Source organism: Rhinopithecus bieti, unplaced genomic scaffold (assembly GCF_001698545.2).
Source record: "Rhinopithecus bieti isolate Rb0 unplaced genomic scaffold, ASM169854v2 scaffold_47707, whole genome shotgun sequence".
Lineage (NCBI taxonomy): Eukaryota > Metazoa > Chordata > Mammalia > Primates > Cercopithecidae > Rhinopithecus > Rhinopithecus bieti.
In genome coordinates, this window is record NW_016819117.1 from 315648 (window position 1) to 341317 (window position 25670).

The following is a 25670-nucleotide window of genomic DNA, read 5'->3' on the forward strand; positions in this document are numbered from 1 at the left end:
CCTGGAGTGAAGGCCCCACCTGTCCTTCTTGCCTCTCCAGGCCAGAAGCAGGGCAGGCACCCGGAGGATGCCTCAACAAAGGTGTGAACCATGGCGCTCTGCCCGGCCAGGGACCTTGGCCGTGGTGTCCAGAGTAGCTGTCCTGGCTCCTCTCACCATGGCAGGTTTGGTTTGAGTGGGCTATGAAGCAGGGGTGGGACCAGCCTTGATGCCAAGGCTGATGGGGGGGGCCCTTTTTGCTCCCAGCAGGCCCCACCTCCGGCCTCTGCGGGAGGGAAGGGGCACTTCCTGTAAGCAAGTGGGGTGTGGGTACAGGTGGGTGGGACCCAGAAGACACCTGGATTTGGGGGAGACCCCTGAACAGAGGAGGGCATCTTACCTGGGCGGGGGCCTGCCCGCGAAGGGGTTGTGTGCCAGCAGGGACAGGGCCTCAGCGTCGCTGGCCAGGAGCTTGCCGGCCAGGTGGAGGATCCAGTCATTGTGCTCGTAGGTCTGGGAGGAGAGGTCGGGCTGGAGATGGCTGCGCCACGCGCTGTCCAGGCACAGTCCCCCCAGATGCTCGGCCGTGCCCTCCACTCCCTCCTGCGCCAGCCTCTCTGTCCGTACAGCAGCGTGTGGTCCTGAGGCTTTCCTGGAGGTGGGTTCCCTGGGCGGTCGCACCCCAGTTCTTTGGCTGGGGTCCCCTTAAGGGGCCGCCTGCTTCGCATGCTCCTTGTAGCCCTGACCACTCATTCCCAGGCCAGCTGCTGGCCTCACTCCCCTGCCTGGGCGCCTCGGAGCCTGTCCGCCCAGCTCCCCCTGCCTGGGCGCCCCGGAGCCTGTCCGCCCCAGCTCCCTCTGTCTGGGCCCTGCCTCCCTGAGGCTCAGTTTTCTGGTGGCTGAGGTGGGACCAGGAAGACAGAAACAGCAGCTCTGTCGTGAGTGCCTCTGCCACCCCCAGCCCTGAGGATTCCTTCCTTCCTGTCTTCTGAGACGGAGTCTGGCTCTGTCCCCCAGGCTCGTGTGCAATGGCGTCATGATTTGAGGCTGCAGCGGTTGGGCTCAATCGATCCTTCCTCCTCCCACGTAGCTGAAACCACAGGTGCCGCCCTCACCTGCTGCTAATTCTGTATTCAGGGTCTCGCTATGGCACCCAGGCTGGGATTCCTGGCATGAGACCCCACCTGGCGGACCCTGGGGGACGCTGGGGCTGGGCCTGGATGTCGTGTGGGCTCAGTTCTCAGCTCAGGCAGGATCCCGCCCCCCATCCCCCTCCCAGGGCCTACACCCCCACCTGCCTCCTGGTCAGGGGCTACTGCGAGGCTGGGTGGGGCTGAGGAGTACTCTTGGGGACTGGCCCCAGGGGCTCATTCGAGAGCACATTCCCTGCCCCTGAAGACCCAGCCACAGCCGGCATGTGCCCCATGCCCCTCGGCAGCTCGGGGTGGACACGAGGGGGGAAGAGGCCAAAGGGCTGGCCCCAGGGCAAGGAGAGCACCTGTGTTCAGGCAGCACTACCTGGCATTCCCACTCAGGGGGTCAAGGCCTGGTCGCCTCTTCCTTACGCCCCCAGTAGGCATTCCAGGGCCGCAGCCCACCTGCCTGGTGATCTTGGGCCCTGCCCCTTTGCCTGATGGGACCAGGATGGAGGAGGCCTGCATGTCCAGGCCCAGTAATGGGGACAGCATGGCCTGTGCTTGGGTCACGCTGGGGTGGGGCTGGGGTCATGGGGGCCCGCACTCCAACACCGCCTGAATGTGGCTGGTCAGGGCTGAGTCTCCTCACATACCCAGCTCCATACCCAGCTCCGGGAGACGGGGACCCTGGGCCCATACCTTCCGAAAGCCCCGTAAGTGTTGACAATGTGAAGAGAGTTGAAATGGGTGTTCATGACCTGTCTGGAGCTCAGCAAGTTGAGGACCACGGGCACGCTGAGCCAGGCCAGCAGGACGCCCAGAGAGAAGTTGGCTGCACGCCGCACCACAGAGCCTGGCAGGGGAGTGAGATCTTCCAGGTGGGGCTCCCAGCCGCCCCCTGGCCTGTCCCCGGGGAGACCCCAGCCGCCCCCTGGCTTGTCCCCAGAGAGACCCCAGCCGCCCCTGGCCTGTCCTGGGGAGACCCCAGCTGGTGCTCACTAAGGGTCAGCTGTCCGGGGTCCCGGGGACGGAGCAGCACCTGATGTCAGGCACCTTGTTCCTGGCATGCTACACAGTGGACAACACTGACTCACTCCCTACCCTGGCACCCCCAACCCACAGGGGCAGGCTCTAGGGCTGGCACCACCTGGCTTTCTTATGTCCGTGGGCAGTGGGGCAGGGTCCCTGGGCTCAGCCACCTACCGAATCTGGGCTTGGGCCATGCGCCTTGGATTTCACTCTGCATCTGCAGAACTCGGTCCTTCAGGCTGCCTGGCCCGGAGGGGAACAAGAACCCCAGGGCGGCGTCATCGAAGCAGGCCAGGCTGGGCACCATGGTCAGCCAGTTCAGGAAGCTGAGGTTCCCGCTGATGATAAGGATGGCCTGTGGAGATGCTGCAGCTGAGCCTCGTGCAGGGCCCCCGGGCGGCTGGATCCTCCCTTCCTGGAGCAGGGGTCCCTGCACCCAGCTTTGCCCTTGCCATCCCGCAGCCCTGGCATCACAAACCCAGCTGTGCCTTCATGGAGGGGACAGCAGACGCCTCAGAGGTGCCTTCTGGCAGATGCTTCCAGAACGTTCCTCCCATGACTGCACATTTCTGTGCAGGTTCTGTCCCTTGCTTGAGTGATGCACAAGGCTGGGGCTGGACCAGACCCTGTGCCCTCCTGGAACTCCTCACCTGCAAAGGGTGCCTGCCAGGGTCATGCCCAGGGAGGGTTGGTGTGTCCAAACAGAGGAGGCTGTGCTTGGAGAGTGGGTGCCGGGGATGCCCCTCAGCCGACAGGTGACACGGACAACAGGGGCCATGGGGGGCCACCAGTAACGCTCCCACTCCAAAATATGAAGTGCAAGGAAGTGAGACACAGGCACAGGCCCCTGTGCCACAGAGATGAACAGCAGGAGAGGGGAGGGGCTGCATGCAGGGCTGGATGGGCAGCACGGCCGGGAAGGCTCCAGGGAAAGATTCAGCAGCAGCAGTGGGCAAAGCCGCGGCAGGAGGAACTCGGGGGGACCTGCTTCTGGATACCCCTGCAGGCCAATGATCATTAGGTGACGAAACTGGAGATTGAGCCGCTGTCCCTGCAGCTCCATCAGGTGATGTCACAGGTGCGCTGCCAAACCTCACCCTGGCCGTTGCTGCGGAGGCGTCAGGGAGACAGTGGCGGCTTGCGTGGCCGGTCGCCCCGCATGGGTAACGGTCTGCAGCTGAGCTGGTGGACCCTGGGCGGGCAGGACCCAGGCGTGGCTCCCTCAGACGGTTCTGTCAGCCAGATTTGATGCACTAAAGCCCAGCCTTTGTCCCCATAACTCAGGAGGAAGGCTGAGGGCACGGACCCCGATGTCTAATAGGGGTCTCGCAGGGGCAGCCGCATCAGTTTTATGGACGATAACGGCGTTTTATGAACTGTGCGTTCATGGCTCTCCCTGGGTTAATTTGAAAAAATACCTTTCCTGGTTCTGAGCCCCAAATTAACACTTTCTTATTCTCCACTGTCTACAATGTTACTAACCCCCTGTGCTAAAACCAGCCCCGCCTTGCCGTGGCTGGGGTTAGCCACCTCTGCCAGCAGCTTTCCTGGCGGTCCAGACCCCCATGCCCTCTGTTCTGAGTGTGACCAAGGCTGGTCTGCGGCGGGGCAGGGCGGCTGGGAGCCCCTGTACTCCCGTGACAGGGAGGGTACAGGGCTGGGCACTGAGGTCTGACCTTTGGACCCACTCTTTGGGGTGCTCTGGAGGGGGTGCCCCAGGTGACAATGGAAGGTCCTGCCATCCATTCCTGGTGGGAAAAGCTCCAGCCTTTCCGGCCCTTCCCTGTGGTCAGCCTGACTGGCAGATGGGACCAAAGTGACCTGGGGCCCAGCCTGAGCCAGGGCCCATTCCGAGGCTCGGCCACGCGAGAGCCATCAGGAGCTTTGAGCGGCGCCCAGTCCTGAGCCCCTGCCTGCGTTTGTCAGGGTGGGCCCCGCCTGAGCGTATTTCCAAAGTCCCCTTGGGTCATCCTGATGGGAGCTCAATGGGGAACTCTAGACTCAGGGAACTAGGGCTCCATGGAGCACAGATCTGGGCGTGAAATCCTGTTTCTAAGAAAGCTTCGGGGCTCGGGGACTCGGGGCCCTGCTCCGTGCGGAGGCGACCCCGCCGCGCAGCGTTCAGCTGCTCTGGTGTCTCTCTCGCCCTCCATCTGGCCGGCTGTTTTGTTATGAAAGCGCAGCTCCGTGTAGAGTGCACGGCCTGAGTGCTCCTGGGGGACCTAGTCTTCCTTGTTTTTCTTCTAGCGTCACTGAGCCATCTCCTCAGAGGGAAATCAATCTGCTCAGAGCCCATCTGTGCTCGCCTCCGGCCGGCAGAGTCCTCACACGGCCGTGCAGCCCACAGATGACCCAGCCGGTGGCTGGGAGCAGGGGCGAGGCCAGAGGGGTCCCCAAGGCCGGCACAGGAAGAGGAGCTTGAGGTGATGGAATCCTGGGGCCAAGAGACGGAGCAGCAGGGGTTCCGAGGCCAGTGGCGCGTGGCCCCAAGAAGGAAGAGCAGGGTTGGGGGTCTCTGGATGCCTCTGGGGCCTCCCGCCTGTCAGCTGCCACAGAGAACAGGTGCGCTTGTGAGGACCCTCTGCTGAGGACACGCCTGTGGTCACGGGGACCCTCCGCGGATGACACGCCTGCTCGCAGGGACCCTCCGCCGAGGAAATGGGTAGTGTTCCCAGGTGGGCATGAACCCAGGTCTCTCTTCAGTGTCACGGGGAGGAGATGAGGGCGGAAGAACATGGAGAACATGGTGGGAGGTAGAGAATCTGCTGAGGTCTGAGCGTCCATAACAGCAGTGACCTAGAGCCCTGTGCCTGACACACACAAGCGCATCCGGCCTTGCAAAGGAACTGGATTTTAGCACGTGCCCCGGAATGGACAGACCCAGGGTCATGACGCTCAGGGAGGGAGGTTGGACACGAGGCCGCACATCGTCGGAGGCCAGCTGCATGGAACATCCGGGCCCGGGAATCCAGAGATGAGGCTCCCAGCAGTCTGGCGGCTGGGGGAGGCCCGGCGGGGGGTGTCGGGGGTAAGGGATGTTCTGAACCAGGTGGAGGGGTGGCTGCGTCACTGTGAACACTCTGAACGCCCCCAAGTTCACTTCAAAAGCGTGAACTTCGCATTATCTGTGTTGTTTCATCACAACCACACACAGCTCGGGCCCATGAGCCCAGCTCCCTCCGGGACAGCCTCAGGACAGCCGGCCTGCACGCGGGGCTGAGAGGGCCTCCGGGCCTCTGTCTTGAGGGGGCGTGAGGTGCAGCCACCACAGGGCAAGGAACCCTCTGGGCAGCGTGGGTGGGGTGGGGCCGGACAGCCCCTGTGAGCAGGCAGGCGCCTCAGAGGCTCCAGACCTGAGCTCACCCCCGCCCCTCCCACCCTGGCGGCCCCAGGTGTGTCTCCCTGTCCCCAGTGCCCTGGTGGAGGCTGATGGCTCCCGTGGGTGCTGGCTGGGCGGCCGGGCTCTGCGGTCACTGCTCATGTGCACCTCTCCAGGCAGCAGTGGCCCCAGGGCCCCGAAGAACTCTCCGGAACAGCTGTGTAAACTGCGCGTAGGAGGAGGGAGGCTGCTCATGCCTCAGCTCCCCAACGGAAGGAACATAGGAACACACGGAACCAGGACGGGCTCCAGGGAGGCAACACTCAGAGGTGGCCCTGGGTCTCAGGGCACTCGGCTGGCACAGGTGAGGGCGTGGCCCTGGCCAGGGCACTACAATGGTAGAGGACGCGGGTCACTCTCAGTCCCACACCGCATCATCCCCCACACACCCTCTGCCCTGTACGCCTGTGGGAGCGTACATTCCTGGGAGTCTTCAGCCCGGCCCTCCTCCAGCAGCTGGGACCCCAGGACCACATGGCTGAAGATGGCTCAGGAGTCGCCCGTGTGTGCAGCCCCACCCAGGTTAGGAATCCTGGAACAGACCACTCCATTCAGGCTGGACACCCCTCCCTGGGTGGCAGTGGGACCCAGGGCTGGCACAGTCAGCCCTGGCCCCACGCCTGTGCTCAGCACAACCTTTCTTGTGCCCTGTGTGGGAAGCACATGTGCCCGGGGCTCCGTCTGTGGCCGTTCTGAGGCTGAGTGGAGAAATAAACCGGGGCACATGTGGACCATGGGGGTCTCAGTGCCAAAGAGAAACGGGCGATGGAGGCTCCAGGAGGCGCAGGGAGCCCCACGTGCAGACGCGGAGGGAAGGGAGCTAGTCCGCGGAGGCCGCACGATGCTTCCCACTCCACAACGTCCAGCAGAGGCAGCACCGTGGAGACGGAGGGCCGGCGGGGCACAGAGGACTTCCAGGGCCACAAGCGAGTGCGTGAAGCTCTGATGGGGACACACATTGTCCTCCATCGTCTTTGTTGGAGCTCACAGAGTGAGCAACACTGCACATGACTCTCCTGTCAGCTGGGGACTCTAGTTGGCAACAATCTATCAGCCCTGCCTATCAATTATACAATGTCCCGGCCAATGCAAGGTGCTGAGCGCAGGGAAACTGTTTGGGATGAGGATAAGGGAGCCTCTGTAGTCTCTGCACAGTTTTTCTGAAAACCTAAAACTGTTCTAAAATAAGTCTCTTAATTAATAAAACAGCTGAAACACCGGAGGAATGGATGCAGGTGGCTTGGGGTGGGCAGAGGCAGGCTGAGGACCTCAGGGGGTCGTGGTGGCAAAGATGCTGCCCAAACTGAGACCTCCAGTAAGTTAACCAGGCTGATAACCACGGAGGAAACAGAGGGTCTTTCTTGTCCATTAGACGAGGGAAAGTAACAGGAAAAAATGCAAAAGATACAAAGAACAAAGAGAAAAACACAAAGATGTGGAAATACGTCCAAATACGTCAGCAGAGATGTCTGGCCCTTTACTTCACAGAGACAGACGGCCAGGCTGACCCTAAGCATGACCTTGCTCCCGCTGTCTCCGGAGCTGCATCGGTGAGGACACAGGCCTTGAGGCCGGGCGCACACCTGCAGTCACGGCACTTTAGGAGGTCAGGCAGGAGGAGGGCTTGAGCCCTGGAGTTCAAAACCAGACTGGGCAACATAGTGAGATCCCCATCTCTACAAAAAATTAAAAATGGCTGGGCGTGGTGGCACCTGTAGTCCTGGCTACTTGAGAGGCTATGAAACTCAGATAATATTATGACTTTTTTTTTTTGCCAAGATTTGAAAACAGATGAAATCAACAAATTCCCAGGAATATGTTCACCACAAAAACTGCCTCAAGAAGGAATTGAAACCCTGCCTGTCCTGTGGCCCCCAAGGGTGATCAGTCACAGAGACCCTGGTGGCACAGGTGGCCTCACGCAGGAGCACTGCCAGGTGTGAGGGACGGTCACCTCTGCTTTCCAGACTCCCGCACAGGAAGAGGCTCAGATGTGCTGGGAATGTGAACTCGCTTCAGCACCTGCAGCATGAATGTACCCTGCCACGTTACAGATGGAAGAACAAGCATCTCACGACTGATGGAGAAACACTTACTACAACTCTGCATCCATTCGTGGCTAATAACCACAAAGGAGAAGTGAATAAAAGCAGCCACGAAAACAACCCACAGCTGGCATTGCGACAGACAGTGCGCAGCGCAGGGCCCTCCCTGCTGTGGGACCCCAGACCCAGACGGCACTCAACCCCGCCCAGCAGGGGAGAAAGGGATGGACGCAGAACCGGCAGAACCCCCAGATCGCCCACAGGACGCGTCTGCGAGGGGCCCGCGGACAGACAGGGTAGTACCAGTGCAGAGGCTCCCCGAGAAAGGCTGAGGCCGCCTGAGTCCCACACTTAGCAACCAAGAGGAGGAACTGTGAGTTAAAAGGGCACCATTTGCAACATCAACAAAAGCAGTCACCTTGGAGCTGCTGCCCCCGCAAGGGGCACGGCCACACGGAATCGACTGACGCTACTCCAGGAGCCCACAGACAAGCGAGGAGCACGGTCACACAGAACCAACTGAAACTATTCCAGGAGCCCTGAGCAGCTGCAGAGAGAAACGTGCGGTCCTGGACGGGGGACGATCTGTGAGCAAGTCCGTTCTTCCCACTTAGATTCACAGCGACATTGATGCCCGCCAGAGAAATCACCCCATGGGCCCCGGCGCCTGCCTCCAAGCAGCTAATGTGGAAAAGCCCGAGGGGTCAGGAGCTGCTCAGGGCCTCTGCGACCACAGCCAGAGTCCTTGCTGGGGGGAGGGGCCAAGAACGGCACAGCCACCCTGGGACACGTGCAGCTTCCAGTAAAGTGAATCACAGGCCTGCTCACGGTACAGCAGTGCCCTTAAAACACGTCCACGGGATGACGAGATTGCGTGTGTGCACGGCAGGCTGTGGTGAAAACCAGAAACCACCACGAGTGCACAGACAGGACAGACGGACTGACCGCAGAACGCACACCATGAAACGGCCCAGCCAACAACTGTGGGCGCCCCCACGTGCACCAACATGGTGTGGCACCCGCGCCTGCTGATGGAGCTTTGCCCCTAGAGGCTGTGGTGCTCTGGCAGGGGCGGGCAGGGCGGGGGCAGGGACATGGTGCAGGGCGGGGGAAGCGGCATGGGACACCCAGGTCCATCTATTTTCCAGAGCACGTGGAATGCCACCCCAGGACCTGTGCACTGCCCTGGATGTATGTTACACTCCATCGAAACAATCGAGAGAGACAGAACCACCTTTAAAATCCCCACCACATTTTCCTTGGGAATTGACAATCAGAATGTAGCATTTACAGGGAAAAGCAAACGCCCGAGATTGGCCCAGCCCTGCCGGAGGCGGCGTGGGGGTGCCCTGCCCTTCGAGGCGCCCTCAATGCAGGGGGCTTGTGGGGCAGGGATGGCAGTGAGCATGGGCAGGACAGGGGTTCAGGAGTGCCTGGAGTTCTGGGGGCAGGGGGAGGCAATCCCTCACCCACATGGAGACAAATGACCCTGGCCTCTCTCAGACCCTGGTTCCTGGTGGAACCAGGTTCCTGGTGGAACCGTGTCAGTTCGTGGACTGACACGAACACGTGAAAGGAAACCTCTAGAATGGAAGAATCGTAGGAGGGGATCCCAGGAATGTGGGGGTGTCCACACAGGGCCTTGGCGTGCCTGACCCCGTCCCACTGCCAAGCCCAGGACACGGCTGGGCCTCTCACAACTGCAGGAAACGCTCTTGGGAGGAGCCAGTCTTTGAAGGACGCCTGGGAAGGAGACCCTCAGCCTCCAGCCCGCGACAGGGCCGCAGTGGGGCCCTGCAGGGGATGAGAAGGAGCTGGTGAGGCCCTGACACCAACAAAGGCTGGAGAGGACAGGCTGTCCCCAAGAAAGGGGGCCTGTAATGCCCCAGGGGCCTCCCAGACAGCAGGGCAGCCAGAAATAGGGCGATAGACCAGCGTCTGTGGACACGGGGGCCGGACGGGCGGCGCGGGCTCACCTGGAACAGGATCTGCAGTACCCCATGGATGATGCAGGCCCGCCGGCCGAGGAAGAGGAAGAAGGGCACCAGGAGCTCGATGAAGTGGTTGCTGAGTGTCTCGAAGCGGTGGAACCACCAGGGTGAGTGGTGTAGGTAGTATGCCACAGGGTTGGGCACCGGCTGGGTCTGCAGGGATAGGAGGGGCCGTGAGGTTCCTGGCCGATCTTGGAGGGTGGGGCTAGGGATAGGCATGTGGGTCCCTGGCCCCCTGACCCCGGCCCCTACTGCACACAGGATCCCCCTGGCTCGCCTGACCCTGCACACGCGGAGCCCACCTGCCAGCCTGAGAGCCAAGGGACAATGAGGGGAAGCGAGTTTTAAAGCAAAAGCAAAGTGTTTATTTTTGTCTTAAAATCTTTACCATCTAAAAGCCAAGAATACACACCCTAACTGAAGGAGAGACAACACCTGTAAACCGTTCGTGCCGAACTCGAGAACACAGGCGGTCAGAGAACGCGCTGCCTGCTGCCCATACAACCCCCAAGCGCTGGGGTCCACAGGCAGCCCCTCAGGCTCAGGATGCCCTCTCCCTGGGGATGGGCACGTGGGTGGGGACGTGCCGGTTGGGGACCAGCAGGAATGGGGGCCTGGGCCCCGAGCCCAGCTCAAGGCTCTAAGCACAAAACCTGGCTGTGGGGACCTTGAAGCCTCCCAGGCCAAGGCACAGAGGAGTCCCCACACCTAGGGTCCCACTCAGCGGCCCTGTCAGGAGGAAGAGCGGGAACTTGTTCTGCACCATAACTGAAAACTATCAAGGCCAGGCCTGTGTGATCCCAGCACTTTGGGAGGCCAAGGCAGGCAGGTCACTTAAGCCCAAGAGTTTGAGGCCAGCCTGGACAACATATCAAGACCCCATTTCTATACAAATAAAAAATTAGCTGGGCATGGTGGTGCATGCCCATAGCCCCAGCCACCTAGGAGGCTGAGGCAGAAGGATCGCTAGAACCCAGGAGGTGGAGGCTGCAGTGAGCCATGACTGTGCCACGGCACTCAGCCTAGGCGACAGAACAAGACCTTGTATCAGTCAATCGATCCATCAATCAAATCAGAGCGGTTGTGCAGACTTGTCTGGAGTGAGAATGCCCAACTGGCAAACAGGGCCCAGGCCCCCACACGCTGGTTCCTGGAAACCCCCGACGATGGGACCTGGAGTGGCACTGCCAGGGCTGTGTGAGTCGGCGAGCCCAGGGTGGTGGTGGGAAAAGTGCCCGTGATGGACGATGCTGCACGCTCTGCCTGGCTTTGCAGAGGGGCCTGCTCACAGGCTGCTCGGAGCTGAAGGCCTTGCTAGCACAGCCCGCGGGAGCCATGGGGTCCGGCACAGCCACAGAAACCCCACTAGGGACAACAATGAACAAGCCCTGCAGAGAGGGAGGCAGCCCCCAGACGCTTCAGAGTCCGCACCCAGGTCTTGGGACTCCCGGGGTCCAGAGAGGCTGCGTGGAGGTCGGGGCCCTCGGGTGGCAGAAAGCGCAGGTAGGGGCTGTGCTGGGCAGCACTCGCTCCGGGGTGGGGGTGTGGGATGTGCAGGAGAGGCGGCCACGTGCACACCCAAGAGGGGGTGTCCGGGCACAGGGCTCCAGTGCGCCCCGAGAGCCATGGGCTGGGGAGGGTCCTGAGGCCTCTGCTCATTTGCTTACAGGGCAAAGAGTTATTTTTGTTCACACTGAGGCTGGGAGAAAACATGACCTGAAACTCGGCTGTGAGCCGTGAGGTGGGTGTGGCAATGTCACACTGCACGGCAAGGCCAGGAGCTCCCGTGCAGCCGGGACACTCAGCCCGCGGCCAGGGGAATGGTGGGTCAGGGCATGGTGGGGCTGCTGGCCCAGACCTCAGGGAACAGCCTGCAAACTTCTCCTAAAAGATAATTTTAAATAAGAAAAACATGAGGAAAGTGTGAAGGGGATGACACCTGTTTAGGGACTTAGAAGGCAGCAGATCTTGGGGGAGAACAAATGTTGTCTGTTGGGACCCACCCCCCAGTACCCACAGTGAAAAGCCAGAGAAGAACCAGAACACCTGGGCTGCCACCTCCCTTGTAGGTTGCTGCTCACTGCGTGTTTGGGGTTGCGGCAACACCCACGCAGGAGGCGGCAGGCTTGGCCAGGTGATGGGAACAAGCATCTCCAGGGCTAGGCCCACACCCGAAGTCCCCGCTCTCAGTCTGGCTTTTGGGGTGGGGGACGTGAACCTCTTCTTCCCTCCTGCACGCTGGGGCTGCTGACGTGTGGGAGGGGAGAGGAGGCTGCTTATGCTTATCAGGTGAGGGTCCTGGGATGAAGAAGGCAGGTCCCATGTGTTCCAGGAACAAGCCAATCACAAAGGTCCCTGTGGGAAGCGGCCCTTGGATGTTTGCGTCCCAAAGTGGTGACTGCCACTGGCTGAGAACCTCACCTGGGAAGGGGCCATGGCAGCGGCACAGTGCGATGCCTTTGTGGACATGCAACCCCCCTTCCCATCACGGCAATTGCAGATGCAGGAAAACGACAGTGAGTAACAAACACGGTGACAAATGTGACAGAAATGGGGCTGACAGGACCCAACGCTGTGTTAAAACGAGAAGAGCCTCAGGCCCAGCTGTGGTGGCTGCTGCCCTCCTGAGCGGGGTTCGCCTCCCCAGCTGACCTTGGCCCCTCCTGAGCGGGGTTCGCCTCCCCAGCTGACCTTGGGGCTCAGCTTTGGCCAAGAGAATGCAGTGAGTGATGTTCTGAACTCTCAAGCTCAGTCCTTGAAGAGGCAGATCCATCCCCATGAAAGATCCCTCTACTCTGAGGCCACCAGGCTGTGAGGAAGCTCATGGTGGCCACGTGGCAAGGCCACCAGGAGACACACCAAGTTCCAGAACAAGTGACGCCTTCCTGGACCTCTCGGCCTGGCTCGTGAATGACCCCACCTGACACCACGTGCAGCAGAAGAGCCGCCCATCGGAGTCCATCACAGGACCAGGGGAGAGAGAAGCCGCCCAGCGGAGTCCATCACAGGACCAGGAGAGAGAGGAGCCGCCCAGCGGAGTCCATCACAGGGCCAGGAGAGAGAGGAGCCGCCCAGCGGAGTCCATCATAGGACCAGGGGAAAGATGTTGCTGCTCTAAGCCACTGAGGCTTGGGGTGTGTTGGGCAATAGCAGATCTCTGAAACAGCCTGAATCCAGAAGCCAAACAGTGTGGAACTCTGATGTTAGTGGGAAAAGCCCATTTTAGAGAAACCAAAGTAAAAGTTTTTCTGAGTCTTTGGGTAACAGATACTTAGTGCTGACTCGCACGCCCTCCACCCCAGACAGGGCTCAGCACTCACACCTGTGTAAGCCTCCTCACATCCTGGAGAGGTACAGAAACAATATTTGAAGAAACACTGGCCAAATGTTTTCTGAATGTAATGACAATGATAAACCTATAGATTCAAGCAACTCAACAAACTCCAAGCACAAAAAACATGAGGAAAATGACACCAAATAACCAAATGGTCACATTTTACTACATGACAGTATGACACTATTGATCACTTTGATTGTCGTTTGATTGACAAAGAAATTGTCACAAACTGCCTATGTTAATTAGATCATGTTGGTTGGTAGTGTTTTTCAACTCTTCTATATCCTTATTTTGTATCTACCTGCTTTATCTGTTATTGAAATCTCCAACTCTATGAATTTGTCTACGTCTGCTTGCAGTTCTATCCATTTTTGCTTCATGTCTTTTGAAGCTCTATTACCAGGTGCATAGATGTTTGAGAGTCTTCTGACCTCCTGATGAACGTTGTGAAATAGCCTCTTTACTCCTGATCACATTATTTGCTCTGAATTCTGCTTTGTCTGGTGTGAAGGTGGCCAGTCCAGCCTTCTTGCCACTTGTGTTTGTGTGGTATGTTTTCCCACCCCTTACCTTTCAGCCTGTGTATGTCTTCGTATTTGAGGCGTATCCCTTAGAGTAGTGTTACAAACTACACATCATAATCGAATATTGCTCAAAACTTGGGATAAAAAATCTTACATGCAAATAGAGAAAGATGTTACAGAGTATGTAGATAAGGAGTTGTCATAGGAAATAATGCAAATGAGACGAGAGTAGAGTACAATCTTTAAAGTACTAAACCTGTCAACCTAGAATTCTATACCCAACAACAATCTCTTTCAAAAATGAAGGTGAAATAAAGACTTTGTTAGACATTGACAAGCTGAAAGAACTTGTCACCAGCACACCTATGCTAGAAGAAGTGTCAAGTCTGTTAGGTGGAAGGAGAATGATCACAGATGGAAACCTGCGTCTCCACGCAGCAGTGAAGAGCTCTGGAAATGGTGACATTAGGTGGAGGGAAAATGATCACAGACGGAAAGAAGAGCTCTGGAAATGGTAAGTATATGGATACGCAATGAGGCTCTTCTTCCAATTGAATGAAACGTCTCTGAAAGATAACTGACTGTTTAATCGAACTGTTTGGCAATCATAGCAAAAGACCAGGAGGGGAAAATACTGTTGGTAGAATATTGTTGTACAATTCTTTCAGCATTTATGAAATAGACTTAGTATAACTTGAAGGTGAGCTGTTATGGATTAAAGGTATGTACTATAAACCCTAAAACCACCCCACAAATAAGACAAAAAAGTAACAGCCAAGAAAGAAAATAAAAAGAAGTCACAAAAATATTCAATTAATCCAGAGGAAGGTATAAAATAGAGAACACATGGAAGAAACAGAAAACAAATCACAAGACAACAGCTGAAACCTTCCCCAGGAAAGACTGCATTTGATGCCAACAGCCCAAACAGCCAGATAAAGGGCAGGACTTGTCAGACTGGATTGAAAAATAAGACCCAAGCATACTCTGGCTCTAAGATATCTGCTTCAAATATGAAGACACACACAGGCTGAAAGGTAAAGGGTGGAAAAACGTAGCACATAAACACAAGTGACGAGAAGGCTGGACTGACCACCTTCACACTAGACAAAGCACAATTCAGAGCAAAGAATATGAGGAGGAGTTAGGAGGCCATTTCACAATGTTCATCAGGTCAGAAGACTCTCAAATATGGACGCGCCTGCTAACAGAGCTTCAGAAGACATGAAGCAAAATGGATAGAAGTGCAAGCAGACACAGACAAATCCATAATTAGAGGTGGAGATCTCCATCTCCCTCATCTCAATAATTGATAAAACAGGCAGGAAATGAGGAAATACAGGAGAGTTGAAAACACTACTGGCCACCTCGATCTAATGAACCCTGGCAGAACACTGTTCGTTTTTAGCTCAAATGGAACTTTCACTACAGCGAACCATATTCTGGGCTACAGAACAAATCTGACTAAATTTTAAGACTCAGGGCAGATCAAATACATTCTGACAATAAAGGAATTAAATTAGAAACCAATAACAGAAAGAGATCTGGAAAATCCCCATCCCTTTGGAGCCTTTACAGAACCTCCGTTTCAGTGCATGTTACAACATTTGATTCTCACAACCGCCTTAGGGTAGTGGGTGATCAGTTTAAAGTTGGAAAGACAGAACTTGCTCGGGATCACACAAGCCAATAAGGGGCGCGTGGAGGGTGGGCAGCACAGGGCTGCGTAAGAACAGGGCTCAGATGCAGGCGCTGCCGTCCTCGGCTGTGTGGGTAGAAGAGCCGTGAGCACTGCTGACCTTGAGGTGGCACCCCTGCCTCCCAAAGCCGCGGCTGTCCCTGGCAAGAGGACCCCAGGAGAAGCGGGAAATCCAGGCCCAGGGAAGGCTGGTGTCTCCTCAGGCCTGTACTGGCCTGGTGGGCTGCTCTGCCGGGTGATGCCAGGGCATGGGCCTGGGGCTGTCAGCCGGGCCCTGCCAAAACCACCCTGCAGTGGGCCACCTGCCAGGCCAGGCCCCTCCCACCTGATGCTCCTGACATTCCACAGGCCGGCACTGCCCCTCCTCCCCAGCCCCCAGCACACACAGAAAACATTATCTTCTTACAAAAACCAATAAAACAGCCAGGAGACAAGGCGAGAAGCGTCAGCCCCCAGCACGCTGGATGGGATTTAGGCGCGGTTCCCCTAATGATGACATTTACCATCCTTAAGGGTAATGCCAACCTGGATATAGATTATTCCCACATTAGCAGGCCACCATATCTGAGGGCACCTGGTGACTCACCTCCAGTCACAGCCTGAGGGGCTCCCCAGCTTTCCTGACCTGGGCTGAGTGCATCTGGAGACATGGCCCCCTGCCCCAGCGTTCCTGACCTGTCCTGAGGGTGATGGGGGAGACACAGGGTCCCCCCCAACTTTTCTGACCTGTCCTGAGGGCATCTGGACACACGGGTCCCCTCAGCTTTCCTGACCTGGGCTGAGGGTGCTGGACCTTCTCGGGGGCAGGGTGGCTGGCGTGGGCTGCGGTGTGCACAGCTTTGTTGGCGAAAGCCTCTCACGCACGTGTGCTCTGCGGCTGCTGCCTGTCACGGCTGTGTTGGGACCATCCAGCCACAGAGCTGAGAGCGTTCGCTTTCTGGTATCTCACCGACTGTCAGCTGAACCTGGTCTCAGACAAAGAAAGGAGCTCACAGGTCCTCAGCAAGGCGGGGCATTTGATGGGGTACGGGGAGACCTCAAGAGCCGGAAGAATAAAGTCAGGACACAGCCACTAAATGCAGGTGCAAATGCCTGTCCCAGGCCGGCACGTGGACCAAGACCTGGAATCGCAGCAGAGGTGCCACGTGAGAATGGCACCAGCTCCACGCTTGGAGACGGTGAGTGCCAGAGCAACCCTGGCAGAAAATGCAAAGGCAATGAGACAGCTGCCACTGGCTGTCGGTGGCACGCAGACGATGATGGCTTCCATGTGCAGGTGTGAGCGATGGGCCGAATGCAGGAAGGGGTGTCCAGGCCTGAGATGCTCTAGGTGCACTGTGGCCATGACCATATAGGCCCAGGGTGGGGATGGTGCTACGTGGAGGCTCCCACATGGACTGAGAACAAATGACTGTCCAAGCTTCAGGCCCCAGACCACTCGCAGCCTCTACATGAACTCGTGAGCTCCAGAACCCAGACCACTCGCAGCCCCTACATGAACTCGTGAACTCCAGGACCCAGACCAGTCGCAGCCCCTACATGAACTCGTGAACTCCAGGATCCAGACCACTCGCAGCCCCTACATGAACAGTTGGCAGGAACCGGGGTATCTAAAGGGACTCAGCCTAGGCCTGGGGGCCAAGCACAGTGGAACTATGCTGTGGTTCACACCTGCCCTGTGGGACACACCTGCCCGTGTCCAGGTAATGATGGAGCCACAGCTCTGCGTAGCAGGGGCTGGGCACACAGCCAGGAAGCCCCCAAGAGGCACTTGTCGGGACGGTGGGGAGCTGTGGACTCCAGGAAGGAGGGGCTGGCCTGGAGGCCTGGGCAGGACGGACGACAGCAGCAGAGGGTGCCGGTGCAGGAACCAGAGCAAACCAGCTGCACTCGAGACCATGGAGGGCCACGGACCCTGTCCCCGCGGCCCCAGCAAGTGAGGGGCGCCTGCAAGCCCCCGTGTGACCACCTCACCCGGAGAAAGGAAGGAGAGGGTGTCCTGAATCAAGTGGGGGTGACCCTGTGACACGACAGCTCACAAGGGTGTGCAGGACTGAGCCCCACTAAGAGTGGGAATGGGACGGCGTGAGGCCGGGTGCTCTGCCCTCACCCTGCACGGCACGCTCACCTCGTAGTGGAAGTCCATGCAGGTGAGGTCTCGCCAGCACCGGTCCCCCCGGATCTTGATCAGGCCCTGCAAGGAAGACAGCAGAGGGAGAGTCAGTCACGGGGGCTGGGGACGCGGCAGCCCCAATAGAAACAGCTTCCCGGGAAGACGAACCGTCCCCGAAGGCCGTGGATCTGGGCTGCAGGTGCGGTGAGGGAGGGGACCTTACGTATGAAACACTCGGGAAGGGGGAATTTGGGGAGGGCAGATTCAGGGCTGCTTTGATGAACAGGACTTAAGTGCATACCGCAGGCGTGAGCAACGGCGGCTTCCTTTTTATAGTCAGCGCCTGGTGCACCTTCCCCAACATTCATTCTCAGAGCTCCACACATCATCATGCTACAGAAGTTGCGTGTCTTTAAAGAGGACAAATGCACCACGCGCTGCACAGACCCCACGGACAGTGTCAGGGGGAAGCTTCTCAGAGCCTCCAAGATGAGCCCAAAGTCAGGAGGGAGCGCCCAGTGCACACGCGTCTCAGCCACGCCCCCTGCGGCACAAAGGGAGCCCAGGCGCAGGCCCCGTGTGTCTCCCACACACTGCAACTCGCTGCTGTGAGGATGCCTGGGGCATGGGAGAGGCTTCCAGGGGCCTGCAGAGGGAGCCGTCAGCACTGGGGAAGGTGGGACTTGGGCAGGGAGGCTGTGGGGGTGGGTGTTCTGCAGTGCCTGGGCCACAGTGAAGCATCCAGAGAGGGGTCGGCTCCCACACCCATCCGCTGTCCCTGGGGCACTCACGGCTTCAGATGATTCCTTCACAAGTCAGAAACAACTGACCCCTCCTCCCGCCTGCCCTAAAATCACCACTGAGACACAGATTCACATCCAGCGTCTCTCACACACTGGCTGCGTCCAAGGTGAGACTGCACAGACACGGAAGTGAGCCCTCCTCCATGACGGGAGTTTCTGCTGCTACAGCCACTCCCGGCCAAATCCCCTGGGCTCCATCCACCTGTCCACCGGCCTGTCCACCCACCCGTCCCCTGTCCACCGGCCCGTCCGCCCACCTGTCCCCTGTCCACCCCACTGTCCACCTGGCACATAAGCACTGAGTGCCTGTGAGGTGCCGGGTCCTGCTCCACCCCATAGAGGCCGTGTGCTGCAGGCGCAGGTGCGACAAGGTGTAGAGAGGCAGGACAGCCACCAGGCGTGGCAGACGCGGCGGCACATAAAGGACAGGAATCCATGCCGCAGGTTCAGAGCCGACGGCTACGGTCGGTGTAGCATGGTGGGCTCTGGGGCAGCTGCGTTGGGCTGCAGGTGGTGCTGTCTCGTGGTTGCCCACATGGTGGGAAGAGGGTGAGGGTATCTCTGGGGACATTTTCGTAACGGCCGCCTCCCATCAGCCAGTGCTCCCTCCGTGGGCGTGCTGGGGTGTCGGGCCTGGCTCCTGGTACCATGACACGGGGGTCAGGGTTTCCATGTGAAATGGAATTCGGGGAACACAATCTGTTCACAGTGGAGGCTGGCTCGTGTCTGGACAGAGCTGACAGGGCTGGCCTGGGCGGGGAGCCCCAGGGCAGGGTGGGCATGGCCATGAGGGAAGAAGAGGAGGGTGAGGGTGTACTCCTCAGGCAGGAGCATGAGGCACAGCAGGGCTGAGGAGGCCACAGCAGGAGGCCCTGGAATGCAGGGTCCCTTCCACCACGGCACCAGTCGTGGTCCCATTGTGGGAGACTGGCCTCCAGACGGTGGGGGGTGCAGCCTGAGGCCTGTGGAGGCCATCAGGACCTCCAGGGCAGGGGCTGGAGCTGCCGTTGGGGTGGAATTTCCTCCTCTCCGGGGAGCCCCAGCTCCAGCCTCGGTCTCCTGCCCGGTCGGGTCAGCCTCAGGCTCCCAGTAGACTCCTCCTCCCCAGGTCAGCCCATCACGGGCTGGAGCCACGTCTGCAAAACATTAATACCTCCCAGCAGCACGGAGGCCAGCATTTGGTGATGGACCAGGGACCCCAGCCCAGCCAGGCTGACACAAAACCGACCACACACGGGAGGGCCTTCAGGGTGGCTGCGGACTCCAAGCCAGGGCCAGGGCAGCACGGGAGCCGCCGGGTTCTCTGGCTACATGTGACCGAGAAGGCAGCAGGCTCTGCTGCTTGCTGTCTGTGCAGGACGACCTGGGCAGGGGAGGGGTGTGTCCAATTCCAACGAGTTTGGAACATGGGGCCCGCGGGACTGGCGGGGGAGTGGGAGAGCCAGGAGAGGCTGCGCTGTGCCCTGAAGGATGGCACGTGGCTGAGAGGGACACGAATGAGAAACGGCAGGGGAGTGGGACCAAGAGCCCAGCCTGGCCCTACAGGAACACCAAGCAACAGGCACCTGCTCCGCGTGTGAGCCAGATGGGACACCACCCACACGCAGGCTACGCGGTCCACAGATGCGCCTCGGAGGAGTTCTCAGGCTCAGCCACCCCGCACACTGTGAAGGCTACGTCTGGCGGGGCCACGTCTGGGTCCGGCATCACCACCTCTAGGGTCTCGCTGCACGCCCCCGCCCTCACACGCCCTGCGCCCCCAGCGGCAGGGAGGGCATCAAACACCCAGGAGTGTTACTGTTTAAAGACCTGAAAGGTGAACTGCCTTAAAAACGAGTCAGGTCTTCTGGAAGCTGGGTTTGCTCAGATCACAAAAACACCAGAGACTGTTTCCCGCTTGGGCTCCTGTCCTGCAAACATGCATGAAAACAGCCGGGGACGTCCAGCTGACCGGGTGGAGCAGGCCCCACTCCTCAAGGCACTGCCTATGCCCAGGGCAGCCACTGCTTCTGATGAAATGCACAGCTCCACCGGGCAGGGGCACAGCCACCGCCCCCGCTCCCCCACATGAGCACCAGCTCTGCTCCCTGCAGAATCCGAGAGTGGAACTCTATGGAGATTCAAACCAGGAAAAGAAGAAAAAAACAAAATAATTAAAATGTCATTCAAATTCTAAGCTGATATGAGACACTTAAAATCTGAAAATTCTTTCAGGAGTGGAAGATAATTATATTCCTCCCATCTATTGATTTATCTCTACATTGCAGATGTCAGATTTTCCACGGATTTTTTTTTCTTCCAGAGCAAGTGTCAAAGGAACAAAGCCTTCTTTGAGGCTTTTCAGCCCAAAATTAATTCTTAAAAAAAAAAAAAAAAGGCACAGACAGGCCGATAAACGCACCAGACCCAAAGGGAGCCAGGGACCCACTGCCCGTGCTACGCTCCAGCTCTGCTCGGAGTGCCGGAACTTTCCAGGCCCGTCGGCGATGTTCCAGCCTCGCAGCGTGCGGCTGCAGCAGCTCCTCTCCTGATGCCCGTGTGTCCTGGGACACACTTCCCCAAATCTGCCATCTGGAAACTCGAAGCATCTGATGGTCTTATGCGGCAGAAGGAGACACTCTGTGGATACCCCGTTTCTCTCACTTGGCCCCCAGAGGCCTGCTGTCCACCCTGCAGTGATAGCCCCCTGCACAGTGGCTCAGGACAGACCCAAGCCCCCACAGTCCCTGAAAGCATCGGCTAACGTGGTGTTCAAGGAGGCAGCGCCACCAGGCCTCCCTCCAAGCCACAACCTCCTCCACCCTCCTGGCATTAGGGTCCCCTCGCCCACATCAGTGGCCCTTCCTCCCCACCTGTAAACACAGGAAATTACTCGCGACAGGTCAGGAGAAAACTCAAAGGGGAGAGCTTCGCCCTGGAGCCGGGTCAGAGCCTGGTGCCCCTGTGAGCAGCTGCAGGGGTCTCAGACTTGTTGCAGCAGCCACTGCTTCTCCCCGAGTGCTCTGAGAGCTGGGGGTGGGTGGAAACCGTGTCTCAGGGTGAGGAGACCACCGGCAGGCTCCGTGGGCACAGGCACTGTGGGGTCTATCAAGGCCCTCTCGTCTCCATATCTGAGGGTGGCCCAGGCGCGGCAGGGGTGGTGCCTGGGGTCCCGCCTGGTTCCGTGGCTCTCCCGTTTTCCTGGGATGGTATCCACACTTTCTTGCCCTCATGCAAGAGAGAACTGGCATGGGAGGTGGGCTGTGCCCCCGAGTGCTTCAGTTCAGCATGCAGACTTGTGGCACAGCTGCACTAGGAGCTGTGTGCATGGCAGGCGTCCTCTGCGTGGCAGGTAGGCAGGTGTCCTCTGCGTGGCAGGCATCCTTTGCGTGGCGGGCATCCTCTGGAGGAGGGGCCTCTCTGGGCCACTTCACGCCTCAGAACAGTGGTCTGAGCATCGAAGTGTGGTGGGTCAGCATCTCTGTGGCTCCTGACGAAGGGGACCCAGGGCCCTCGTGGCTTCACACTGAGGACAAAGCTCTGCCCTCAGACATGCAGCTGACTGGCTCATTGACAATGACTGGGCTCCAACTTGCAGACCAAGGGACCTGGGCCTGGACAAACGCCCCAGGCTCACTTGCCGCCTGGAAGTGAATTCCCATGAGTTTGAGGGCAGCCATTTGCTCCCCAAGCACCTGGGAAAGGCTGTCCCAAGCTGACAGTTGGGCCGCCGCAGAGCCTAGGGGACCCAAACTGTGGGCAGAGGCACTGACTTTCTGACCAATGCCAGCCGGGAGAGCCTGGGCTTCCAGAACCTAAGGCCCGTTCACAGAGGCTTGTCTGTCTGAAAACACCGGAAGTGCTCCTTCCCCTGGCTCTGGGTGCCCTTGAGGCCTTGGCTGCTGGGGCCCAGAGCAACCCAGGTGGGGGCAGAGCCAAGGGGTGGCAGCTGGGGCCCAGAGCAGCCTAGGTCGGGGGCAGAGCCAAGGGGTGGCAGCTGGGGCCCAGAGCAGCCCAGGCGGGGGCAGAGCCAAGGGGTGGCAGCCAGGCCATGCAGATGCCAAGACTTGGGGCACAAGCTTTCAGGTCACCAGACACCAGGAAGACCCCAAGAATCACCACGCCTTAGCAGCTTAGCCAGGGGAGGGGAATTAACAGGAGGGCAGTTCTCGCCACGGCGTGGCATCTCCGAAGCACAAGGTCTGCTGTAGACTCTCAGCCGCCTGTCTCTCTGACAGGATCGATTTGCCTTCTGGAAGTTGCTGCTCTAGTCACTGTACCACGTGAATTTCTCTTGCTGTGATCACGGTTTTAACTAGAAATCAGACAGAAGAGATTTTGGACTTACTATATTTTTATTTTTGTTTTCTGGCAAACAACGTGCACTTCAATAGAAACTTTCGGCGTGAACCCAGAAAGGCGTGTGCATGGTAAGCACGGCGGCTGGTTCTCTCACTGGGAGATCACCTGAGCTGGACTGTACGGTTGGGAAGAGGAATTACTAGTGCTCTTTTTAGCATAGTTTTATTTTGCACCCACAACCCAGGAGATCCTTTGAAGATTACAGGAGAGCATGTCCTGAGTGATCGTTCCGGGGGCTGCGCAGGGATCTGAGACACGCTCGCCCTGGAGGCTGATGTGCTTCAGCTGCGAGGAGCACCCCGGCTCCTGTCCCAGCTCTGCCCACAGACGCTGGAGGTCAGAGGCACAAAGCGCTTTCGAGGACTCTGGTCTGGGCCTCAGCCTCACAGGGGGCTGCAGCTGGGGCCAGAGGTCAGGATGCCATAGACATCATTTACTAAAAATTCTCACGATGCCTCTGTGCTGGAGTCAGAGGTCTGCCCCTTCCAGGTGGTCCATGTCTCCCTGAAGGCGATGGGCCTGAAAGAAGCCCCTTTTCCTATAAGCTGCCCCCACACTGATGCAATAAAGCAATTAGGATAATCGCTCTGGTTCTGGAGTGTGGCACTCTAGGACCAGGGCAGGCCTGTCGCCCCCTCCACACAGAAACGGTGGCACATCCGCCTGATCCTGGCCTCACAGGGCTGCATGCCGATACTGATTCCATTACGTTTAATGTGATTTCACCAGCGGCTCTGATGCCAGGCAGCAGCCTGTGGACTTCAAAGTCAGCTCTTCCCGGGTGCCGGCAGCACCGCTCCACATTGGCCTTTCAGTGCTGCCCATGACCCACACCTCCCATGGGCTGCGGACCCTCTGGGACGCTCGGGGGTGAAGCACGCTCAGCGTAAAGAGCTTTGCAGACAGTCCCGGGCCTGTGGGAAAACAGCAGACATTAAAGCGCAAACCTGTTGAGCCCCTGGCACCTTCCTTCCGACCCCATGAGGCCTGGGGCGGCAGCACACACGTGGGAGGCACGGGCCCTGGACGCGGGAGGCCTCCTGCCCTGGCCCATGAGGGTCGGAGTCTCCGCTGCACGATGCCGCACACTTGGGCCTGAATCCCACAAAAGGTGAGCAGGTCTGGGTGTAAAGAGAGACGTGGGGCTCAGCTCTGACGCGGGTCCCGAATCCTGGCTTTCCTTGAGAAAAGAAGTCACTGTGCACGGCACGCCCCTGCACCCTTTTTCAAGGGTTTTGTCCATCTGATCTAAGTGGTCACATTGACTGGCCTAAGGCTTCTGTAATATCCCAGGCAGCTCTTCATGGCGGCATCTCTGTTACTGGGTTTCCACGGCACCTGCAATCATACAGCCTGGCTATACTATAGCTCCCTGGCCTTGGCTCGATTCTGACCTAAAAATTGTTGACACTGTGGGCTTACATAGTCCACATTTCAGTTGTTGCTTTTTCTTCTAGTGTTAATGAGGACCAAGACAGTTTGCACATAAGGAGCATTGGAAGGCCCTACCTGTGGGTGCTGCAGCCAGGTGTGAGCCCTCCAGAGCCATGAGCTGCACAGGTGTGAGCCCCACGGAGCCATGAGCTGCACAGGTGTGAGTTTGGACATCATATTTTATTTTATTTTTTTGAGCTGGAGTCTCACTCTGTCACCCAGGCTGGAGTGCAGTGGCGCGATGTTGGATCACTGCAACCTCCGCCTCCCAGGTTCAAGCAATTCTCCTGCCTCAGCCTCCCAAATAACTGGAATTACAGGTGCCCGCCACCATACCTGCTAATTTTTATGTGTGTGTGTTTTTTTAGTACAGACAAGACTGCACCCTGTTGGCCAGGCTGGTCTCAAATTCCTGACCTCAGGTGATCTGCCTGTCTCGGCCTCCCAAAAGCGCGGGGATAACAGGCGTGAGCCACCGTGCCCGGCCAGACATCATGTTTTAACTTGGCCAGTTTTTGGAATGATGCATTCTCTGGCTTCTCTTTATCCTCCTGTGGGCCTGAGATGCCTTTGCCAGGCAACACTCACGCCAAAGCAGCCCAGCAGGAAGCGGGAGACAGCGGCAGGGGCATCTGCACACCTGCAGCCACAGCAGGACAGCCCGTGCACACGCCCCTCCACACAGAAGCCAGATGGGGAGTGAGGGGAGGGCTGGGAGCGGGAAGGGACAGAAAACAGATTTCCAGCTTTTCAGTTCTCCAGGGGTCAAACTAAAAATCAAGTGGTCTCCTCTTTAATATTGTCCAGGTCTGAGAATTCCCAGCAACAAGGACCCCAACTCAATTCCCAGAACGTTCACAGCCGAGAGCGCTGCACCCCAACACAGCCCAGTTCATCAGCAGGAAGTGATCAAGGGTGGCTTTGGCTCCAGGGGGCCTCACGGAAAACCCACCCTCTGCCCCTATGCAGGTGGCACAGAGGTGTTGGGACACAGAGCTGCGGGCTCCACCAACAGGTGTCTTGCTGCCTGCTGGCCACAGAGTATGCAGACCCACCCCCGCCCTGAGACACAGATGCTCTGTCTTCACAAAACCAAGATGGGGAAAGAAGGTGGAAGTTATTTTTTTATATAGCGTCATTAAAGGCCATCTGTTGCCCTAAACACTGTGACTTGACGGCAACGCCACTGATCACGTCCTGAGGGAAAGAGACCTTCACTTTGACATGACTGAAATAAACTCATTTAAAGCAGAAAACCCAGCCAAAACACGAGGTAAACGCTCCAGGGCTCCGGGAGAAGCCGTGTGTGTGCAGCCTGGTGGGAGGCAGGCTGGAGACGGCCCCGAGTCAGAGTCGGGCGAGGCCATCTGGGTCCATGTGGCTTCTCGGTGCTGTCCCTGCAGCTTGAGGCAAGGAGGGTGGAGAGGCGCCGCCAGCCCCGCCTGTGTCCGTGAGGAACCGTGGTGACTCCATGACGGCTCCAGCCCAGCCCCGGGAAGCCACGACCCGCACAACCTGAGGATCCCCGAAGCCCAGCCAAGGCCGGCCCAGAACCGGGTGGAGAGCAGCAGGGGTGGGCGGGGGTGGTTCTTGTTCCAGCGCAGTCAGGTGGCAGCCGACCCACACATACAGCCAGCCTGGCCACCAGCACCTGGGCCCTGTTTGTTGCCCCAACCCGCCGACACCCTGTGGCAGTGGCAAGCTCAGCTATCCTGTGCATGGCACGGCCATGGGTTGGGGTGAGGATGCCCGCCGCCTGCCGCTCCAGGGCCTGGGGGGAGCTCTGGGAGCCAGGCTTCCTCTGCCACACGCCTGGGGTGAGCAGCCCTGGGCCAGGGCAGCAGCCAGAGTGAGATGGAG

General features: G+C 58.5%; 1 protein-coding gene across 1 annotated transcript in view; it reads right to left on the minus strand.

The window, feature by feature from the left end:
- Positions 1–25670, minus strand: part of LMF1 (lipase maturation factor 1) — an 84838-nt gene that overhangs the window by 12397 nt on the left and 46771 nt on the right. Inside the window, exons 5-11 of the mRNA XM_017858284.1 lie at positions 17248–17313; positions 9545–9712; positions 2319–2499; positions 1815–1968; positions 1578–1686; positions 1324–1453; positions 380–683 (exon numbers count right to left, since the gene is read on the minus strand). Of these exons, the coding sequence (XP_017713773.1) occupies positions 380–683; positions 1324–1453; positions 1578–1686; positions 1815–1968; positions 2319–2499; positions 9545–9712; positions 17248–17313 (1112 nt within the window). The remainder of the gene's footprint in view (positions 1–379; positions 684–1323; positions 1454–1577; positions 1687–1814; positions 1969–2318; positions 2500–9544; positions 9713–17247; positions 17314–25670) is intronic.